We start from the raw sequence: 21,318 nt of genomic DNA, 5'->3' as shown, positions 1-21,318 counted from the left end.
GTTGATGCACTTCACCAATAGATCCCACCAGCAGCCCTAGCTCATCTTCATGTCACCATGACCAAGCTTCCAACCAGAAATGATAGCTCATACCTAGCTCACCATGACCAAGCATCCAACCAGCACATGCTGAGGTCAGCATGACCAACAACTTCAAGGGCTTACAACTTGGGCTTCTCTTAATCAAATTAGGACTTTAAGCACTCTAAATTGAAGTTCAGAATGTCTTCTTTCCAGCCATATGTTATTTGGGCCAATCCAAGGTCGGAGGAAGAAGTTAAGGCCGAAACAAATTGCTAACTCATTTTCCGCGCTGATAAGATCCATCCTGAGCATGGTTCTGTGTTTGCTAGGTAACGGACTCCAGATTTATCCAATGGGGCTGAATGTTGGATATGTTATAGTACACACCAATTGGAACAACTTTCATGAAGAATGTGGCCTCATTCGAGCTATGTAGGTTGTTGAAACAAAGCTTGCAATATGACCTACGAAATTGGACTGGCAGGGGGCTGTAGCCAAAATTGAGTTTGTCTTTTAAGCTCTTCATCCATTCATCCAAATTAGGCCTTAACATGCTTGAATTGCATGAATTATGCTCTCTTGCCCTATTTGCCTACAAAACACACAAAGGGAGGCAAATAACTTAGAAATCTAAGAAACTAAGCAAAAGAAGTAAGTAATTAGGGCATGTATATGTATGAAATTATGAGCTTAACACACCCCCAAACTTAGATTTTGCTAGTCCTCGAGCAAAACAAAAGAAAAAAGAAAAATAAAATAAAAATAAAAATAAAAACAAAACAAGAAGTTAACTAGACCACTTTCGTAGGTAACTCGATTGCATTGAGCGTATGCAACAAGCCTTTAAACCTCTAGGCATCCCTAGTAGGAGGAGTTGTGTCTCCTGAGGGTTTAACAGATACGATACCCACAAACGTTTTACTGACTCTACAAAACAAAGTAGTTAGAAAACTTAATAGATTTGTTAGCCCTTAAGCAAAACAAAACAAAACAAAATACAAAAACCGTTAACCTTCCAACCGGACAAAAATGTTAAACTTCATAGACATGGCTCAACAAGGAACAAAACAAGCACTAAGGAAGTTCTAAACATTATTCAAGTGCTACCACAATCTCACAAAAATCATGCTCAAGGTGTGTGTGTGTGTGAAGTTGCCATGAAGATACAACTCATGCTTCTCAAACAACGATATGAATTCTTGCAAGAATGAACACAAGTTTGCCAAGCTAAACCAAAATCAATAGGACTTTACTCATGGATGTAATGTAATGGTTAGAAAAGGAATGGATATTGAAATACAAAGTCTAAGGAACAAAGTAGAGCATGTCATATAAACAAGATCATTGACATTTGAAATGTAAGGCACATAAATTGAAAAGCTCACAACACCAGATTTTGCAATTGAATCACTTCAAAATTTGATTTTGACATTTACACACTTTGTATAAAATTTGGCCCAATTTTGCGGCTCTTTACCCTAGATCACCTTGATTTCTCCTTATATCACCCTAGGGTCGTGACTACATTGGCCACACTTATTTTCTCTTTTTCTTTTGATTTTTATAGCTCATTTATTGCCTTGAATACATTACAATCTCAAATACAATCATACTCTACATGTCCCCTAGATGGTAGGATATTTAATAGATGATAAGGTGATAGAAAGAAATGGCTAAGTGTTTGGGCACAAAAGGGTTTACAAGGGAATATGTATTGTATGGGTTGATGGAGGAAAAAGAAAGAGGCTTAACAAAGATGGCCTAAATCATATCTTAGTTATAAACTTGACATTCCAGTGAATCACACAAGCAAAAATGCATACAATTGGGTAAGACATGCAAGAGTTGTATAATCATGGCTAAAGTGCATAGAAAGCTCAAGCATAATTATGTGAGACTTAGCTAGCAAAAGAATAAGATTCAGACCTAACACAATGCTTATCAAATTCCTAAGAGCCATATTAGAAGTTAGACTCAAGATTTATCATTGGTGTGGGAAGGAAAACTGAAAATGACTCAAAGAAAAGAAACATAAAAGAAAAACGCGAGGTTTCAAATTGCTATTCTGCTCAATTTCAACATATAATCTGTTTTGACATGTAACTTTCAAACCACTTGGTCAAATTTAACGTTCTTTACGTCGTTGGATTCAGCATGAAAAAATGAAGAACACAACGTGGACCAAACTTTCAAAACAGTAGCAAAAAAAAATTGTAGCAATGAAGAAGCCTACGTTTTCAGACACAAACACAAAAGCTAAAAACTTTCCAGCACCCCCAAACTTAAATGAAACATTGTCCTCAATGTTAAAGCAAAGTAAAGATGATTGAGAACATGTAAATGATAAGGGGAAAAGTTAAGAAGAAGGTTTAGAAAGAAAAAAAAAATGAATATATAAGCAACTCACGGATGACCAGTTAAGGGCCTCAGAAAACACAGCCAGGGGATCCGGGAAGGTTGGAGGGGTCACAATGGTCCCGCTTAAAACCCAAACTTCTTAGACACCGAAGGTGTCGCCTAAAGAACTCCTAGACACTGTATTGACGGAAGTGCTCACTGGAGTTACCATAAGTCAGCTCATATGAAAAATCTTTTTAAATTTTTAAATTTTTTATTTTTTTAAATATTTATAAAAAAAGAAACAGAAATTTAAAATAATAACAAGTAAAGAGAAAGGATTGAAATGCTCCCCCTTGAAGCGATTAGGTCGAGTGTGATGCACTTGGAGGTCGCGACTTCTCCCATTGCTCCACACTTCCCATTCTTATGATTGAGGTTGCCATCTCTCTCCATTTTTATTAAGCTGTCATAAATTGCTAAAACAAACACACAAACTTGAAATGGAATTAAAAGGATTAGGAAATAAAAACTAAAATGAAAAGGAAAATCAACACACATCCAATTCCATGCTTCAAAGCAACAAGCGCCAATGGGTTGTGTAAGCTGGGACTTAAACCCAGTTCTCTTGCTTGTTGGGCAATTGTCCTTTTCTGTTGGACTACAAACACAACTTGTCCATTAACGTCATTAACTTTAAAACTTGAAATTGTTCAGTTAAGAAAAAAAAATAAAGTAGGAAAGCCAAATAGAATCAAACAATGTTACCGATCCCCGGCAACGGCGCCAAAAACTTGTTGCGTAGATACAGCTGCACCAAAATGGATTCAGCTGCATCCTCAACTTGTGATACTCGCAAGTGCACGAGCCGTTCGGTAGTATAGCGTATGTAAGTGTGAGGTCGATCCCACGAGGATTGGTGATTGAATGATTCAATTCATTTTCCCTACACAAAACAGAAATGAAAAAGAAGGGAAATAAATAAAACAAGGAAGAAAGAAAATAACTAACTCAAGCAGATAAGTTCCCAAGTTCAATTAGATTAACGGATTGATTCTAGCTAATGTATGATTAAGCCATGGTGTGTGGTCATAACCTTGTGTTCCTAATTCCCTAATTTGATCATTTGTTGTCTAACCTAAAATTAAGCATTAGGAACCCATTAAGCATAGAAGAACAATTTAAACAACCAAGCATGTATCTAATCCCTGTTGTCGAATGTCCATACATACTCTTCCTATTCATAGTTCAATTCGAATTAAAGCATGGTGTATACTCTTAATTCAAACCAAGATAGCTAACATGCAAGCCTTAATGGTGATCAATCATTCAAACTAGCATATTAACTTATAAGCATAATGAATAAGAACATGAACCATAATTGAAACTTGGAAACTAATCAAACTTGAGACTAAAGAAAAGAATTTACATAATGAAAAGTAAAGTGGAACTAAGAAAAACTTAAGGAAAATTTCAACACAAAAGATTTCATTACAACAATTGAAAACTAGAAAGAGAAACTAAGAGAATTTGAGGGAGAGAAGGGAAGGGAGCTCTAGAGAAGTGTTTGAGAGCTCCCCCCCTTGGGGTGTGTTTACAAGCTTAGAGAACTTCCCTATTTATAGGCCTAGGGGAAGTGAAAATCTGAATTCAATATGGCTAATGCATACAACACTTGTTTTATAAAATCTGAAATGGTTGATGCACTTGTATTAGAAAATCTAAATTGGGTGATGCACTTGTATTAGAAAATCTTGAATTGGTTGATGCACTTCACCAATAGATCCCACCAGCAGCCCTAGCTCATCTTCATGTCACCATGACCAAGCTTCCAACCAGAAATGATAGCTCATACCTAGCTCACCATGACCAAGCATCCAACCAGCACATGCTGAGGTCAGCATGACCAACAACTTCAAGGGCTTACAACTTGGGCTTCTCTTAATCAAATTGGGACTTTAAGCACTCTAAATTGAAGTTCAGAATGTCTTCTTTCCAGCCATATGTTATTTGGGCCAATCCAAGGTCGGAGGAAGAAGTTAAGGCCGAAACAAATTGCTAACTCATTTTCCGCGCTGATAAGATCCATCCTGAGCATGGTTCTGTGTTTGCTAGGTAACGGACTCCAGATTTATCCAATGGGGCTGAATGTTGGATATGTTATAGTACACACCAATTGGAACAACTTTCATGAAGAATGTGGCCTCATTCGAGCTATGTAGGTTGTTGAAACAAAGCTTGCAATATGACCTACGAAATTGGACTGGCAGGGGGCTGTAGCCAAAATTGAGTTTGTCTTTTAAGCTCTTCATCCATTCATCCAAATTAGGCCTTAACATGCTTGAATTGCATGAATTATGCTCTCTTGCCCTATTTGCCTACAAAACACACAAAGGGAGGCAAATAACTTAGAAATCTAAGAAACTAAGCAAAAGAAGTAAGTAATTAGGGCATGTATATGTATGAAATTATGAGCTTAACACTTGCTCATCTATTCCTACATATTTTAGGAATTATATATAATAATTTTGCTTGTGGCCCCCTCAAGATGTGTTTCTCTTTCCAAATTAAGTATATATAATATTCACCACATGAGTCATGACTGAAGGTTGTGAATCCACATGCCAACTTTGGTTTTTTAAATGTCCCATTAATATATTAATAAAAAAATAAAAGCAGCCAATCAAATAAAGTTTCAAAAAATTTCCTTTGTCAAATAGGAAGTAGACTTTTACCCAAATAAGAAAGGATTGGGATTTTAATTTTTTTTCCTATATGAAGCAACATGAACTTAGTTCGAAGCAGCCGCACACAACAAAAGAAAATAATTGAATTTGGTTGTTTGCTCTCCAACCTCCTGCTTCAAAATTTTTAATTCCAGGTTAGATAACTTTACATAGTCATAGTTTTTTTTTCCTTTGTTTATATTACTTTTTATGAGAATATATTTGTATATGTTTATATGAGTGAAAATTGAAGTTTTCATTGTTATAGTTATATGTTTCGTATCTTATATGTTCTATGCATAGAATATGATTTTTTTTTTGGGGTATAATTTATGAATATATCATGTTCTTAATAAAATTTGTAATTGGTTTGTAGATGAAGAAACAACCTAAAATTGATGGATTTTTCAAAAGAAAACATACTGAAGTTACCTCATCTGTACCTGATTCTAATATTGAGACAGTAGCATCTGAAAATCGTTCTGGACCTCCAAGAATTGAGACTACTAACAATGAAGTTGATATTAGTACTTTAGAGAGCGACCCAGGGCTACGTCCACAAATATGGAATTATCCTGTTAATCAACGTGACCAAATTCGACGAGCTTACATTAACGTTGGTCCATACCAACATATACTTTCCAAGTATCCAAAATCAAGATCAATAACTCATCAGCGTAGCTTTCAAAGTTCATGGTTCAAACTATTTCCTTCGTGGTTAGAATATTCACCTGTGAAAGATGCAGCTTTTTGTCTACTGTGCTATCTTTTTAACAAACCATCTGGACATACTGGGAAAAATGCTTTCACTCTTGAGGGATTTCAAAGTTGGAAGAAAGTTAGAGATGGAAAAAATTGTTCTTTTCTAAATCACGAGGGGAAAGATCCTAACTCCCCTCATAAAATTGCTGAAATATCATGTTTGGATTTGATGAATCAATCCCAGCATATACAGAAAGTCGTTGAGAATTATTCTTCCCAACAAATTGCAGACAATCGACTACGACTTAAGGCAACAATTGAAGCAGTCAAGTGGCTTGCATTCCAAGGATGTGCTTTTAGAGGCCACGATGAAAAAAAGAATTCAATCAATCGTGGAAATTTTCTTCAAATGTTAGAAATATTGGCTGCATATAATGAAAAAGTTGTTGGAGTTATCTTAGATAAAGCTCCCAAAAATGCCTCTTACACATCACCACAGATCCAAAAAGAAATTTTACATGTTTTTTCAACTAAAGTGAAGAAAGCAATCTGTGAAGAAATTGGGGAATCAAAGTTTTGTATAATTGTTGATGAAGCGCGTGATGAATCCAAGAGAGAGCAAATGGCTATAGTGTTGCGATTTGTTGACAAAGAAGGTCTTATTCAGGAGCGTTTTTTTGGGCTTGTTCATGTGTCAAACACTGAGGCATTAACTCTGAAAAAAGGTATATACTCTATATTGTCTCATAATTCACTAAATATTCAAAATATTAGAGGACAAGGATACGATGGTGCAAGTAACATGTGAGGTGAATGGAATGGGTTACAAGCTTTGATTTTGAATGATTGCTCATATGCTTATTATGTTCATTGTTTAGTACATCGATTACAATTGGCATTAGTTGCATCATCAAAAGAAGTTATTCATGTTCACCACTTTTTCACTAAATTGACTTCTATTGTCAATATTGTTGGTGCTTCATGTAAGCGTAATGATGAACTGAAAAATGCTCAAGCTGCTGAAATTGAGCACATGATTGCAATTGATGAGCTCGAGACTGGGAAAGGAATGAACCAAATTGGCACCTTACAACGTGCTGGTGATACTCGTTGGGGTTCTCATTTGAAATCAATTACAAGCTTGGTAAATATGTTTAGTGCAACATGCACAGTTCTAATTAATATAATTGATAACGGAACTACTTATTCTCAACGAGGAGATGCTGATGCAGCTTATGAGGCAATGACTTCATATGAATTTGTCTTTATCTTACATCTTATGAAAGAACTTATGGAGATCACTAATGATCTTTGTCAAGCTTTGCAATGTCAATCCCAAGACATCATAAATGCCATGAATCTTATTTCTTCCACTAAAGCACTCATCCAAGAATTAAGAGACGATGGATGGGATTCTTTGCTTACCAAGGTGAATTCTTTTTGTGAAGCACGGAACATAGATATCCTAGATATGAATGCTCGTTATGTTGCAAGACGAGGTCGAGCTCGCCATCAACAAGATGATTTTACGATTAAGCATTATTACATGATAGATATTTTTTTATGCTGCAATAGATTCTCAACTTCAAGAATTAAATAGCAAATTTAGTGATCAAACAACAGAGCTGCTTATTCTGGGGTCGGCTTTGGATCCTCGTGAAGTGAATAAATCTTTTAGAATTGATTATATTTGTCAATTGGTAGATAAGTTCTATCCGCAAGACTTTGAAGATCATGAGAAGATAGGTTTGAGAAGACAACTTTAACATTTTGAGAGTGACGTCGTTAGACTTCCAGAGTTCAAAAACTTGTCAATAATTTCTGATCTATCTCAATGGATGGTAACGACTAGAAGATCAACTATATATCCACTTGTTTATAGAGTGGTTGTGCTTGTGCTTACTCTTCCTGTTTCTACAGCAACTGCAGAGCGATCATTTTCTGCTATGCGTATAGTAAAAACTAGGCTTCGTAACAAGATGGAAGACGAATTTCTCACAGACTCTTTGATTATGTACATCGAAAGGGAAATTGCAGAAAAGTTTAGCACTGACTCAATCATAGATGGTTTTCGAGATATGAAAGAACGACGAGTGTTATTTTGATACCTAATTGAATAAACAAATATTTTATGCCTTTAATTTTTCCAAACATTGTTAAGGTTGAAAAAGTGAAATTTTTTAATGTCTTGTTTGGTTTATATGTTGGCCCCCCAACATATAAATTCCTGGCTCCGCCACTGGTGATGTGCCAATATGAAGAGTGGTGGGGTGTGTGGGGGTGTGTGTATAGATATACTAGGTTAAGTATTAAGTTGGATGACCTTTTTTGTCTTTTTACACAATAATAAAATTTAAGAGCTTATTGATTTAAGTATTGGGGTGAACAAAGAAAAGTGTGGGGTTTAAATAGGAAAACTCTAATTTATATCCTTGCAACCAATAACACCTTCTCTTTTTTTTCTTTTTTTTCTTTTGGGTCGGTGAATAAAACATATGGTTATTGCAGATAGCAGAGTATCTCCAAGAAATGGCACGCCAAAGAAAAGTGGCATGACTAGCCCAAGTGGCTTAAACATGGCAACATAGACTGGACCTTTTATATTCAATGCCAATAAATGAATACCAGTCCTCAGCATTACTTCAAAAGCTGCCTCTAGTAATCAATTAAGCAGAACATAAAGTTTTGGTTGACAATCGAAAGAAAATTAAGCCAATAATGTTGAAACAGATCTTCCCTCACATTATACCCAATAGCCATGAACTCAATATCAGGCTTTAGTTTCCATGCATTTAGTCCTTTGACAGCAATCTGAGAAATTGCAACAGATTGGATGGTGACAAAGATGCTGCGAATTGTTGTTACCATTAACACTGCAGGGTCGTCCCTAATAACCCATGTCTGCAGATAAAAAATCAGATAAAGAAATGACATTGACCTCACTTTTTTTATCTGCCATTTCTTGTTTTCAATTTTTAATGAAATGGCAGCACTGATTCTATATTGAACACATTAAGACCATAATATTTATACAAGGCAATTCTGTGTCACATTTTACAGCAGGGGGACCCTTTCAGTGGATGATTCTAAGCAATTCTGCTCTCCACTGTTTTCATTCAACTTCTCTTCTCTGGCCTTTCCCCATATCACAACATAAAGACCAGAGATAATTACAGCTGCTCCAATCAAGCTGCAGTAAAATTTTGATTACTTCTTCTGTACCACGGAAATAAAAAAGGAAGATATACACTAATTAGTAGAAGTGAAAAGCTGCATCTTCATCTGCTAGTACGTATATCTATATTATACCTTCCAAGATAGAGAGCTTGTCCCAGAAAAATTACATCGATGACATCTGCGAAAACCACGGCAAGGGGCTTGAACATAGAAACATACACAGGTCCTGTTCTCTGCAGGCACCATGTACACACGTTGGTACGAAATGAAATCCCAACAATCCCCTACATGTTGCAAATTATACCTCATGTTAACTAACAAATTATGTATAACTTAAATTAATTAATCCACTAACAATATGATATGACAATTATATGCATAGTTGCTCACATAGTATAAAACTGCAAGCAATCCAATATTAGGTTTTAACCTCCAAGCACTTAGGTCTTGTACAAGTATCAGTGAGACTAATGCACATTGTATGCAGATAAAGAAGCAGTAAAAGAAGACTGTGATCAGCACTGCAGGGTACTTCTTAAGAATTGAGGCCTGCAAAAATTCAAGGTTAAAGAGAAAGAAAAGACAGAAAAAAGAATGGTCATATCATATGAATTTGTACTAGAGGTAAGTGGGTGTTATATCAGCTAGAACTTCTTGTACAAAAGTTCATCACCTGCACAATAAACCATAATGAGGTCGCGAAGGAGTCAGCTGCTAGAAGTAGCCCTCCAATTACCCAATGTGATTTTTCTGAGAAGAGAGATAGATTACTGAATAGACCAGTCCCAGCAGAGGACAAGCGTGCGTGTACGACTGCAGGGCCCTTGTAGAAGGTCACAACAAATGCCCCTGTAATTGACACTACAGTTCCTATAATTTTAGCTTGGCTGCTTGAGCTCCTCCAATTAAGCTTTTCCATCCTAATTAAACAGTAAAATACAAGTAATCATGAGACTCCACAAATAATTAAAAGTGGCTTTAGAAAATACATTCTTTTCAAGTCCTGATTTGAACAGAAGAAAACGACTGACATTGAATAGTAAGAAAAACAGAGACTGTGGAAATTAAAAACCTGAAAAGTACGGCAAGTATGAATGTAAAGGCTGGAATGAGATTAAGCATGGCTGTGTTTAGTGTAGCAGAGGCATAGTTTAAACCAGCAAGTCCCATCAACAGTCCAGAGGATCTGTTTATATGAAAATAAAATTAGCTGAGAACTGGAAAAAGCCAAAGACAAGAACAACTTGAAACTCTATAAAATAATGGAATAACTTTATTTGTTTTCTTTGTATTTATTTATTGGTTATTAGTTTCAACTTTCAACTAAGGTCTTTTTGACAAACCCAATAAGGCTGAGTAAGAATAATCTCGAGATGATGGAGAAGGTGAGTGGGGGACGCTCTGATCTGCCATCAAATGAAGAGACAAGTAAGTAAATCAACTTAAACAGAGAGAAAGAGAAACAGAGAGAAAAGGCAGAGACCTGTTGAAGAAGAAGGAAAAAGGGAGAAGAATGAGAGCGGCTAGAGCAAAAGAGTAGACAGCCAGAACATATTCACTCAGTCCGCTGGACATGGCTTCCTTGTTTAGTATCAAACTAGTCACCTGAGCAAAAATCACCATCACCATTCCCAGAAAGGGCATTGAAATCCACATCCCCATATCCAAATCTCTCTATCTCTCTCTCTCTCTCTCTCTCTCTCCAGGAATTATACTGGTAAGAGTCAAAGCCACAAAGGTGGAAGCATGAAACTGAAGCCGAGAATGGTATATTTTTCTGGCATTAAATTAGTCAAGGATTGATTTTTCAGGCCCAATAAATGCGAGTGACATCTGATGCAAGAATTCTATCTTGGAAAAATCTGTTGTTATGCAGAAATAATGCAAATGCGTTAAATTTTCATGTCCAATCGTCAACGATTAGATGTTTAAAACAGAAACTATGCATGCAAGATTTTATACTTCCATTCACGCAGGTACACGTTTCTCCCTCTCTACTCCCTACGCTAAATATCTTGGCCCACAGGCACCCACCCACCTGATGGGGTTGCTTGCTTGCTTTGTTTGCTTCATGCCCTGTATATGTTTACGGAGGTAAAGGCCAATGGCCCAACTAAATATTTTTTTATCTGATCCCGTTACTAATTCATGTGAAAATTTCTTAATTATTGTGAATAAATAAAGTCATGAATGAGCCCATATGTGAAACAAGTGAAATTCTTCAACATCAATTGCTGTTTCTAGTATTATTTGAGGTATCATGTAATATGGACAACAAATATATTTTTTTTAAGGAATCTATACATTTGTCTTTGTCGATAGCAATATTTTGAAAGATGACCCCACTGGTTGTCATACAATATTTTAAGCCGATAATAAATTTAGCAAGATGCCTATTTACAAATCTTAGAAAGAAAGGGAAAATGAAATATGCCAGACCATAATTAAAGTGGAACGTTATTCCTATACCACATTTTCACCTCACTTGAATACAAGCTGGACTTTATTCCAATGTTCTTGTTACTACTAGAATGCAAATGATTTTGACCTCCAATGAGATGTCAATTTTGCATACAATAAACAGACTGACAGTAACATCTCCCCACCCAAAATGTAGGGTCATGGTTCAATTTCTTGTCTTGTATTGGCTAATTAATGTTTTTTCTTTGTTTCCAACCATCCGATAAAATATAAAAGTGATTGGAAGTTTGTTTACTTATCCACGGACCGTGTTCGATTCTACCTCCTTCGTTATCTCTTATATCAAAGTAAACAATGGAGTTTTTTTTGGGTGGTTTAACAACATTTCATCTCAACTATCTAACAAGAAAATATATTTTCAAAAGTAATCAAGAACCTTCTTTTTCTTTTTTTGAAATCGAACTTGACATTTGATAGCGTGCAAGACTTTTCTTCTCAATGTATTTAGGAAAAAATATATATATAGTTACAAGGGGGATAGCACTATTTTGCTATTCCAGCCAATAATATTATGTTACGTGAAAGTGTTATCACGCGTGTCATAGTATTATTGGTGTTATCCTCGTTTCAAGAAAGTCTTTCTCATTCTTTAAGCAAAAGAGGTTCTGTTTGAGAAAATGACTCCAACTCCTAGCTTCCGGTTTGATCATTTTTAGCCTCTTACTTCGCTTCTTGGTTTTTCCCCCAAATTACAGCATAAAACCCTACCACTGTTGAAATAGATTGAAACATAAGCTATAATTTATATCCTTGCAACCAATATAAAGAGTGTTACAAAAGATAACATTAACCTTCCAAGAAATGCCACGCCAACAAAACGTGCGATGACTAAACCAAGTGGCTTGAACATGGCAACATAAACAGGACCCTTTATGTTCAATGCCCACAAGTGAATACCAGTCCTTATCATTACTTCAAAAGCTGCCTCTAGAAATCAATTAAGCAGCACATAAAGTTTGGTTGAAAATCAAAAGAAAATTAACCCAATAATGTTGAAAAAGATCTTTCCTCAAATTGTACCCAATAGCTATGAGCTTAATATCAAACTTTAGCTTCCATGCATTTAGTCCTTCGACAGCAATCAGAGAAATTGCAGCAGATTGGATGATGACAAAGATGCCGCGAATTGTTCTTACCATTAACACTGCAGGGTAGTCCCTAATAACCCATGTTTGCAGATAAATGAAATGACATTGGTCTCCCTTTTTTTCTAAGCCATTAATTGTTTTCAATTTTAATGAAATGACAGCACTGATTCTAAAATGCTTAACATACATAAATGCATATACATCAAACACATGAAATGACAGCACTGAGTCCTTGAAGATGGTCACTACAAAGGCCCCAGTAATTGACACCACAGTTCCTATAGTCTTAGCAATTTAGCTTTTCCATCCTAATTAAACAGTAAAATACAAGTAATCGTGAGACTTGCTTGACAAATAATTAAAAGTGGCTTTAGTCAATATCTATGGTGAGTTGGAAGAAGAAAAAAAAAATCATGATTTTAACAAAAGAAAAAGCCTGACGTTGAAAAGTAACAAAAACACAAACTGACGGAAATTAGAAACCTGAATAGTAATGCAAGTATGAATGTAAAGGCTGGAACAAGATTAAGCATGGCTGTGCTAAGTGTAGCAGAGGCATAGTTTAAACCAGCAAGTCCCATTAACTGTCTAGAAGATCTGCATATATGAAAATAAAATTAGCTGAAAAGTGGAAAAAGCCAAAGACAGGAACAACTTGAAGCCTAATAAAATAAAGGCAAGCCCAGAATTACAATGGAACTAAGGTCCTTTTTGCTAAGATATAATATTTGGTTTGAATACTTTAGGTTAATTGTATTCTTCTCCATAAGGAGATATATAGGAGTTTACAAGGGTGCTTTACAAGGAAATAGATACAGTAATTAATTAGGAGAATATCTCCTAATTATATAAGGATGTGTCGACTATATAAAACAAGGAAGTAAATCACCTAATTAACTTAGGAAATAAATCTCCTTGATTTAATAGGTTAATTCACGTCAACACTCCTCCTTAAGTTGGTGCATACACGTCATCATGGCTCAACTTGATTAGTGAATTATAAAACACTCGTCCACAGACAGCTTTTGTTAAGACATCCGCTAATTGATCTTTTGATTTTATGAAGGGTAGACAGATGATCTTGTTCTCAATTTTTTCTTTGATGAAATGTCTATCCACCTCAACAAGTTTAGTTCGATCATGTGGAACTCGATTATGAGCAATATCGATAGCTGACTTGTTATCACAATATAACTCTGTTAGCTTCTCTAGTTTAAAACCCAATTCTGTCAAGAGTCCTCTGATCCACAATAATTCACAAACTCCTTGAGCCAGTCATCGATACTCTGCTTCTACACTAGACTAGACTGAGCAACCACATTTTGTTTTTTACTCAGCCAAGTGACTAGGTTACCTCCAATGAATGTAAAATAACCCGATGTAGAGCGTCTATATAATGAAACCAGCCCAAACTTCAAGATTTCCATTCTTTGAGAACATTAATCCCTTTTCCAAGGGTTGACTTTAAGTATCTTAAGATCCAATCAACTGAATACCTATGAGAAACACTAGGTGAATGCATAAACTGACTAACCACACTCACAGCATATGCAATATATGGTCTTGTGTGTGCCAAATATATCAACCTTCCAACAAGGCGTTGATATTGTTCCTTATTGGTTGGCAATCGGTCCATGTCTTCACACAACTTGTGATTCATCTCAATGGGTGTGTCATCAAGCTTACATCTAATCATTCCTATTTCAGTGAGTAGATCCATCACATATTTCCTTTGAGATAGAAATATACCAATTTTTGACTTTGCTACTTCAATTTCGAGGAAGTATTTTAGAGCACCTAAATTACTCATCTCGAATTCCTGAGATAAATACTTTTGTAGCTTTTGTTGCTCTCATGGACAGAAATATACCAGTTTTTGACTTTGCTACTTCAATTTCGAGGAAGTATTTTAGAGCACCTAAATTATTCATCTCGAATTCCTTAGACAAATACTTTTGTAGCCTTTGTTGCTCTCATGTGTCGTTCCCAGTTACGACCACATCATCCACATAAACAATTAATGCAGTGATTTTACTTTGAGTGTATACAAAATTCTTCATAGACTTAGTAAATCTACCAAACCATGCCCTGAGAGATTGTTTTAACCCCATATAATGACTTTTTGAGCATGCAAACTCGATTTTTCTTGTCATGAGCGAAATTACATCCTAGTGGTAAACCCATGTAAATCTCTTCTTCCAAGTCTCCATGTAAGAATGCATTTTTAATATCGAACTGATGTAGTGGCCAATCTAGATTTGCCGCTAGAGACAGTAGGACTCTGATAGTGTTGATCTTGGCTACTAGGGTAAAGGTCTCCTAGTAGTCCATCCCATATCTCTGTGTGTATTTCAATGGATCTATCTGCTTTGGGTTTCACAGTATAGATCTACATGCATCCCATCGTCTTCTTAACGTGAGGTAAAGGCACGAGCTCATATGTGGGATTCTTCTAGAGAGATCGCATTTCTTCATTTATGGCTTCTTTCCATTTTGAGTCTTCTAATGCTTCAGTCACACTATTAGGGACATATATAGCGATCAACTACTTCACAAAGTGTACATGTGACTCTGATAATCTGCTTAAAGATATATAGTTATTGATGGGGTATTTTCCTTTGACTTTAATAACTGCTTCGTACTGTACTTGAGGTTTAGCACGATTCTTCCTTTTTGTAAGTTGGTATATACGGGTATTTGTATCCTTTATGCTTTCTGAAATCAAATTATCATGGTATAATTCATTAGTGTTATTAGTTTCATGGGGAGATGTTACCTGAATGTCTTTCTCAAAAGGTGATTGGTGTGGTACTAGAGCTGAAGGCGAGTCCGGAGCGGATAAAATCTCATATAACAGTTCAACTTCCTCCTCCTGATTTTGGCAGCATTGAGTCAACCTGTCGTTTTCCACTAGCGACCGGTTGCTTTAAGGCAAAGACGCCTCATGTGCACGGATAAAAGGAGGCGACCGGTTGTGTTAGAGGGGCAACCAGTCGCTTTGATGTTGAGTCTCTTCCGTTGTGAAAAAGTCTAGAAAATTCGAGGTGTTTGGCTTTAGATTCTCCTCATATGCTTCTGAAAAATATATGTTGTGTTCTCGAAACACTACATCCATGGAGGTATAGACCTTCTGACTTGGAGGGTGATAACATCGATAGTCTTTCTAATGATGGGCATAGCCAATGAAAGCACACTTTTCTATGCGGGGATCCAATTTATTGCGTTGGTGATCATGTAAGTGTACGAATACAAAACAGCCGAAAACACGTGGTTCAAGGTTTAGGGTGGGAGGTATTTGGAGATGGTGGTGAAGTGTTTGAAGAGGAGTTTGAAAATTCTAGATAATTGAGGGAATCCTATTTATGCACGAACGATGCACGAACGACTTCCAATAAATGTACAAATAAAGATGCACGAACGACTTCCAATAAATGTCGGTTCTTTCGCTTAACCATCCCATTTTGTTGGGGAGTATATGGACGCGAGCGTTGATGTATGATGTCATGATCCTGTAAGAATTTTTTGAGATCATCATTAAGAAATTCTCCGCCATTGACAGAACGGAGAACTTGGATTTGGGCATGAAACTGAGTCGCCACCATTTTATGGAACTGTTGAAACGTTAAACTGACTTCCCCTTTGGTTTTGAGAAGGGAAACCCAGGTCATTTGGGTGCAGTCATCAATGAAAGTGACAAACCATTGAGTTCCAGCCGGAGTAGTGATTTGAGCAAACCCCCACAAAAGGCATTGAAATCCCCATCCCCATATGTAACTCTCTCTCTCTCTCTCTCTCTCTCTCTCTCTCTCTCTCTCTCAGAGCAGGGCAAGAACATAAAAGTCACAACCACAAAAATGGAAGCATGAAACTGAAGCCAGCATGGTATATTTTTTGGCATTAAATTAGTCAAGAATTGATTTCAAGCCCAAGAAAATTGAGTGACATCTGATGGAAGAGCATATCTTATCTGGTGTTATGCAGAAATAATGCAAATGTCTTAAGTTTTCATGTTCAATGTCAACGGTTAGATGTTTAAAATAAAAACCATACATGAATGATTTTATACTTCCATTCTTGCTTGCTTGCTCTATGCCCTATATATGAAAGGTAAAGGCCAATGGCCCAATGTTTTTATTTTATTTTGGATATGATCCTAACTGGTTTATCAATAGTACTAAACCAATTAACCTTTTTTTATAGAAACTTTCCTATTGAAAGGGGTGATAGCATATTATATCACACACACTACACGGATGCTAAGACTTGAACCCAGGACATATCCTGAGGAGAGCAATTGCTCCAAACCACTACTTAGAGCATCTCCAAGGGTGATGTGAAATGCAAAATGTTAAATTTGAATTTGATGGCTTATGTGGCAATTTGACATTTTAGAAAAAATTGAACTCCACAAGAAATACCAAATATCATATTATTGTATTGTATTTTTAAAAGCAAATGGGGCCTGATCGGTTCATAATTGTATATTATTTCTTACCCTTCTAGCTTATGATTTGGTTATGTTTTTGAGTTAAACTTGTGCTTTTAATCCTTTTTGTGTTTATCTTTCAGTTAATTGAGCTTTAGGTAACAATGATGGCTTTGGAGAACATAATTCATGCAATTCAAGCATGTTAAGGCCTAATTTGGATGAATTGATGAAGAGCTTAAAGACAAATTCATTATGGCTACAGCCCCCTGCCAGTCCAATTCCGTAGGTCATATTGCAAGCTTTGTTTCAGCAACCTACATAGCTCGGATGAGGCCACATTCTTCATGAAAGTTGCTCCAATTGGTGTGTACTATAACATATCCAAAGTTCAGCCCCATTGGATAAATCTGGAGTCCGTTACCTAGCAAACACAGAACCATGCTCAGGATGGATCTTATCAGCGCGGAAAATGAGTTAGCAATTTGTTTCGGCCTTAACTTCTTCCTCCGACCTTGGATTGGCCCAAATAACATATGGCTGGAAAGAAGACATTCTGAACTTCAATTTAGAGTGCTTAAAGTCCTAATTTGATTAAGAGAAGCCCAAGTTGTAAGCCCTTGAAGTTGCTGGTCATGCTGACCTCAGCATGTGCTGGTTGGATGCTTGGTCATGGTGAGCTAGGTATGAGCTATCATTTCTGGTTGGAAGCTTGGTCATGGTGACATGAAGATGAGCTAGGGCTGCTGGTGGGATTTAGTGGTGAAGTGCATCAACCAATTCAAGATTTTATAATTCAAGTGTTGTATGCATTAGTCTTATTGAATTCTGATTTTCACTTCCCCTAGGCCTATAAATAGGGAAGTTCTCTAAGCTTGTAATAACACCCCAAGGGGGGGAGCTCTCAAACACTTCTCTAGAGCTCCCTTCCCTTCTCTCCCTCAAATTCTCTTAGTTTTCCTTTCTAGTTTTCAATTGTTATAATGAGATCTTTGTGCTAAAATTCTCCTTAAGTTTTTCTTAGTTCCACTTTACTTTTCATTATGTAAATTCTTTTCTTTAGTTTCAAGTTTGATTAGTTTCCAAGTTTCAATTATGGTTTTTGTTCTTATTCATTATGCTTATAAGTTAATATGCTAGTTTGAATGATTGATCACCATTTAGGCTTGCATGTTAGCTATCTTGGTTTGAATTAAGAGTATACACCATGCTTTAATTCGAATTGAACTATGAATAGGAAGAGTATGTATGGACATTCGACAACAGGGATTAGATACATACTTGGTTGTTTAAATTGTTCTTCTATGCTTAATGGGTTCCTAATGCTTAATTTTAGGTTAGACAACAAATGATCAAATTAGGGAATTAGGAACACAAGGTTATGACCACACACCATGGCTTAATCATACTTTAGCTAGAATCAATCCATTAATCTAATTGAACTTGGGAACTTATTTGCTTGAGGTATTTCCTTTTTCTTGTTTTATTTATTTCCTTTTTTTTCATTTCTGTTTTGTGTAGGAGAAATGAATGGGATCATTCAATCACCAATCCTCGTGGGATCGACCTCGCACTTACATACGCTATACTACCGAACGGCTCGTGCACTTGCGAGTATCACAAGTTGAGGATGCAACTGAATCCATTTTGGTGCAGCTGTATCTACACAACAAGTTTTTGGCGCCGTTGCCGGGGATCGGTAACATTGTTTGATTCTATTTGGTTTTCCTACTTTTTATTTATTTTTATCTTTTTCTTAACTGGACAGTTTCATGTTTTAAAGTTAATGATGTTAATTGATAAGTTGTGTTTGTAGTCCAACGGACAAGGACAATTGCCTGACAAGCAAGAGAACTGGGTTTGAGTCCCAGCTTACACAACACAAAAAAAAGGTTCAAGTAGCATGTTGATTATTTCTAGTTTATGGTTTCATTCACTTGCTCTTAATTAAATATCTTGTTCAAGTTTACATAAACACCATATGACTCTTGGACTGATTAGTGAATGAATGGGTAGATATTGAAGACAAACACCATGTTTAAATTCTACTTGGTTCTCTATTGTTCTTCTTGTTCTTAATGGGTTCGGAATTTGTGTTTAGACTAAACACCATAGCTAAATGCTTTTTCTGAATACTTGATTAAAACCACACACCATATGGATAATCATATTCGAGAAAGAACGAACTTCATAAGCTAGTTTGTTTACTTTGCTACTTGTTACTTTGAAGCATGAAATTGGACGTGTGTTGATTTTCCTTTCAATTTTAGTTTTTATTTCCTAATCCTTTAATTCTGTTTCAAGTTTTCTGTGTTTGTTTTAGCAAGTAATGTCAGCTTAATAAAAATGGAGAGAGATGGTAACTTCAATCATAAAGATAGGGAGTGTGGAGTAGTGGGAGAAGTCGCGACCTCCAAATGCATCATGCTCGACCTAATCGCTTCAAGGGGGAGTATTCCAATCCTTTCTCTTTAGTTGTTTTGTTATTACTTCAGTAATTTTAATTTTCTATTTCTTTTATTAAAAAAAAATTTAAAAAGATTTTTTATATTAGCTGACTCGTGGTAACTCCAGTGAGCGTCTCCGTCAATATAGTGTCTAGGAGTTCTTTAGGCGACACCTTCGGTGTCTAAGAAGTTTGGGTTTTAAGTGGGACCTTTGTGACCCCTCCAACCTTCCCGGATCCCCTGGCTGTGTTTTCTGAAGCCCTTAACTGGTCATCCATGAGTTGCTTGTATATTTGTGTGTTTTTTTTCAAAAATAAAAAAACAAAACAAAACAAAAATAAAAAAATAAAAAAATAAAAAATAAAAAATTGAAATTTGAGTTTTTATTTAATTTTCCTTGTAAATTGCAATTTGGAACTTCTTTGTTTTTTTTTTTTTTTTTTTTCTTTGTGTAGTCAGTTAGTTGTAAATAATAATAAATTAAAAAAAAAATCAATTTGGAAGTTCTTTGTTTTCTTTTATGTTCTTTTTTTTGTTTTGTTAGGTTAGTTTATTTATTTACGTGGTGTGGTTAGTTAGTTTATTTCTGAGTGTTAAAAACACATTTTTATTTCATTTCAAACATTACAAACAAAGAAAAAAAAAAGTAAAACAAAAAAAAACAAAAAAAACAAAAAACAAAAAAACATTCAAGTAAATTAAAAATAAAAACAACTTCTTCATCTTCATCTTCATCTTCATGGCATGCCTCTATTGTCTCTTACTTGCAGAATCTGCAGCAGCTCCACATGGTCCTCATTTTTTCTCTGCAGTGCTTCCACGTGCTGATTGGCACAGTAGAGCCGCTTCTGCAAGTCCGCCACCATAGCCTTCAAGGAAGCTATTTCCTCGCTCATCGCGGCACACTCCCGTGTTCTCGCCAGCAATCGCATACCCAAATTGGTAGCCGAGACCGCATGGAGAACAGTTAAATTATTGGACTCCTCCACCACTGCTTTGTCAGACCTCTGTGCCACATGCAGATGATCTGTCGGTGTGAGCTTGCTGCCAATCATGCCTCCAAGTAGCGCTGCTCTGTTCGGCATTGCCTCAGAAAAGTTCGGTATTACCTCAGCAAAGTTTGAGGCCGTACCGTGATGATATGTGGAGTTTGGGAAGACATGGTTTTGAGGAGCCCTTATCTGCGCATTCGGTGGTGCAAGGGACAGTTCAAGGCTAAGATCATCAAGGTGAGTGCATGAGGATGCCATTGTTTTGTTTTTGGATTTTTTGATGTTTTCTCTAAATTTGCAGGAAGAAATGCGGGGTGCTCTTCTACTTCACCGAGATGAGTTTAAATAGACTTATGCAGATGAGGGAGCCGAAAGCACTTCGGATCTCGAGGGTGCTATCCTGTGCTCTTTTCTCTCGGATCCCTTCATTTCTGGCGCAAATTGCGAGCACGTTTTTTTTTAAAAAGGAGCATGTCTACACTTTCACTTACTTTTGCCTCCCTGTTTTCTGATGTTTGTGTTTTTGCTTTTTCAGTTTTTATTTTATTTTATTTTATTTTATTTTATTTTCAATTATTTTCTTCTTGTTTGACTGGTTTCTTAATAATGTAGTTGGAAGAAGAGACAAAATTAAAGATGCGTCTTGGACACCTGGTGCAAGAATCCCAACTCTTCTTTTAAATTCTTGTTTGAATTGCGTGTTTATTTCAGTTTATTTATTTATTTATTTATTTTGTTTTTTATTTAATTAGGTAGTATAATTTAAAACTCATAGGATATTCTTTGAAGGAGCTAAATTTTTGGTAACTCCAGTGAGCAACCGCAGTCTATACAGTGTCTAGGAGTTCTTTAAGGCGACACCTTCGGTGTCTAAGAAGTTAGGGTTTTAAGCGAGACCATTGTGACCCCTCCAACCTT

The 21,318-nt window shown here is 36.1% G+C and overlaps 2 protein-coding genes across 7 annotated transcripts; one reads left to right on the top strand and one right to left on the bottom strand.

The window, feature by feature from the left end:
* The first annotated feature begins 5,463 nt into the window (after window positions 1–5,463).
* Window positions 5,464–7,389, top strand: LOC110763617 (uncharacterized). Its single transcript, XM_088248451.1, has 2 exons — window positions 5,464–6,514; window positions 6,668–7,389. The coding sequence occupies exons 1-2, from the start codon at window positions 5,464–5,466 to the stop codon at window positions 7,387–7,389; spliced, it is 1,773 nt and encodes a 590-aa protein (XP_088104577.1).
* A 984-nt stretch (window positions 7,390–8,373) lies between these two features.
* LOC110753176 (WAT1-related protein At5g40230-like) lies at window positions 8,374–10,898 on the bottom strand. Of its 6 annotated transcripts, none has more exons than XM_088246670.1 (7): window positions 10,450–10,897; window positions 10,310–10,372; window positions 10,039–10,152; window positions 9,640–9,886; window positions 9,357–9,515; window positions 9,099–9,199; window positions 8,374–8,979 (listed from the first exon to the last, which is right to left on the bottom strand). In XM_088246670.1, exons 1-7 carry the CDS (start codon window positions 10,626–10,628, stop codon window positions 8,844–8,846), a joined length of 999 nt encoding a protein of 332 aa, XP_088102796.1. In that variant the 5' UTR covers window positions 10,629–10,897; the 3' UTR covers window positions 8,374–8,843. The 6 variants fall into 6 exon arrangements, with proteins under 6 accessions (XP_088102796.1, XP_021809697.2, XP_021809694.2 ...); XM_021954002.2 differs by having other exon boundaries at window positions 8,377–8,979; window positions 9,099–9,250; window positions 10,450–10,894; XM_021954004.2 differs by having other exon boundaries at window positions 8,837–9,005; window positions 9,099–9,250; window positions 10,450–10,895.
* Window positions 10,899–21,318: the final 10,420 nt, after the last annotated feature.

Source organism: Prunus avium, chromosome 1 (assembly GCF_965620075.1).
Source record: "Prunus avium chromosome 1, drPruAviu1.hap1.1, whole genome shotgun sequence".
Lineage (NCBI taxonomy): Eukaryota > Viridiplantae > Streptophyta > Magnoliopsida > Rosales > Rosaceae > Prunus > Prunus avium.
This window is presented reverse-complemented; position numbering and strand designations above follow the sequence as displayed.

Coding starts and splice junctions, on each gene's coding strand:
- LOC110763617 (XM_088248451.1), top strand. CDS start 5,464: ATGAAGAAACAACCTAAAATTGATGGATTTTTCAAAAGAAAACATACT. Junction 6,515..6,667: donor GGCATTAACTCTGAAAAAAG/GTATATACTCTA, acceptor TTCATTGTTTAG/TACATCGATTACAATTGGCA.
- LOC110753176 (XM_021954002.2), bottom strand. CDS start 10,628: ATGGGGATGTGGATTTCAATGCCCTTTCTGGGAATGGTGATGGTGATT. Junction 10,153..10,309: donor TTCTTACTCAGCCTTATTGG/GTTTGTCAAAAA, acceptor TCATATAAACAG/ATCCTCTGGACTGTTGATGG. Junction 8,980..9,098: donor CAAGCTCTCTATCTTGGAAG/GTATAATATAGA, acceptor ATTTTACTGCAG/CTTGATTGGAGCAGCTGTAA.